We start from the raw sequence: 1,622 nt of genomic DNA, 5'->3' as shown, positions 1-1,622 counted from the left end.
TATATCATAGTGTTTGACTAGCTTTTTTTTCTGTTTCCATACAGTTCTAATTTGGTTTTCATTGACTTAAAAATAGCAAGTAATTACAAAAGAAGTATTTGGGAAAGTTGAGTCAAGTGAATCTCTTAAGTATAAATGTTGTTGTTAAGTGTTATCAAGTCAGTTCTGACTCATAGTGACCCTGTATATGGTTCCAAAGAGCGGCTGGTGAGTTTGAACTGCCGACCTTGTGATCTTGTACATTATACCATGGCGCCACACCAGGACTCCATGCTGTATTAGTAAGTGTAGTAAAAGTCTGAGTTAGAAAAGTTCCATCCGTCCACAACTATGGTCAGGGGAAACCTGGAGATAATTTCTTTCTGTTGCGTCAATATCTGCTTCTTAGAGATTCCTGCCTATTATTGTCCAGGGCTGGTGACAAGCTGCTTGAAATGAAAGACAATAAGGGAGGGAGGTGAAGATATTGAATAGTTTCAAAAATTCAGCTTCAGCTTCAGCTGGGGAAGGTGGGGATAGATACAGAACACCAGTTGAAGAGCCTCGGGACTTTTTGAGGTAGGGTAGGAAAGATATGCTGCTTCTGCTGTAGTTGCTAAGCTTTGAGAAAGTAAACAGAAGATGACAAGCACTAAACTGAATTCTGGGGAAGGTAAAATCTGCATATGAATGGCAACTCCCAGACTTGGTCACAGAGGGCTCTCAGCACAGTAATGACAGCACCTGTAACCTACACCTGCGACACCAAAGAAAATAGTTCTAGATTTGAGTGCCTCAACAATGCCCAAACTGACATTTTGATGATAATCAAAGAGCATAGAATTCTTCCTGAAGAGCTACACTTCTGCCTTCAGAAGTGTATAGACCAAGATGCAGAATATGTCAAAAATCAATAGCTTCACATTTTGATATTTTTGTTTAATGAAGATTTCTGTGATTTTTGTAGCAATACCATTTTAATTACCCTTGCATATCCTAGAGAAATAAGAACTGTGACTTAAACAGATATATGCACACCCAAACTTGTAGATAATACCAGTTGACCTAGACTTGAAGGCTTGATAATCAGAACTCGACTAGAGGAAGACAAAAAAAAAAAAAATTTTTTTTTGATAAAGGAAATGAAGGTGAATTGCTACAATTTGATGAACTTGACCTATACTCATGGATGTAGTAGCTCAAAATACCAACAGAGAGGGAATGTGTCTTCATATCAAGTACCAATCCTATCCCTTCTGTACACAGGGTAAATAGGGATGGGCAACTTAGATACTGGCTACCTAAAATGAGGGGGCAACAAAGGCTTACAAGTTTTCAAGAGGGAGTTTCATTTCAGAGTGTGCGGGGGAAGATGGAGTACCCACTGAATAGTTTTCATCTTGTCTAGATGGCTCTGGTGAAAAGAGATAGAGATTAAATTCTTATGATTCAATAGTGAGTAATTATTATCATGAGTAATTGCTACTGTCACAACTTGCTTGCTGAAAGTGAAGAGGACTTGAAACATTTACTGATGAAGATCAAAGAGCACAGCCTTCTATATGGATTACATCTCAATGTTAAGAAAACAAAAATCCTCACCACTGGACCAATAAACAACATTCTTATCAATGGAGAAAAAA

The 1,622-nt window shown here is 38.0% G+C and overlaps 1 protein-coding gene across 1 annotated transcript in view; it reads right to left on the bottom strand.

Annotated features, from left to right (window-relative positions):
• PKHD1L1 (polycystic kidney and hepatic disease 1 (autosomal recessive)-like 1) overlaps positions 1-1,622 on the bottom strand; it is a 214,294-nt gene that overhangs the window by 907 nt on the left and 211,765 nt on the right. The window contains exon 77 of the mRNA XM_006830825.1: positions 965-975. Within this exon, the coding sequence (XP_006830888.1) occupies positions 965-975 (11 nt within the window). The remainder of the gene's footprint in view (positions 1-964; positions 976-1,622) is intronic.

The sequence above is a fragment of the Chrysochloris asiatica genome, unplaced genomic scaffold (assembly GCF_000296735.1).
Source record: "Chrysochloris asiatica unplaced genomic scaffold, ChrAsi1.0 scaffold00001, whole genome shotgun sequence".
In the NCBI taxonomy this organism is placed as follows: domain Eukaryota; kingdom Metazoa; phylum Chordata; class Mammalia; order Afrosoricida; family Chrysochloridae; genus Chrysochloris; species Chrysochloris asiatica.
The sequence above is the reverse complement of the archived record's forward strand: the minus strand, read 5'-3'. Positions and strand labels throughout refer to the sequence as shown.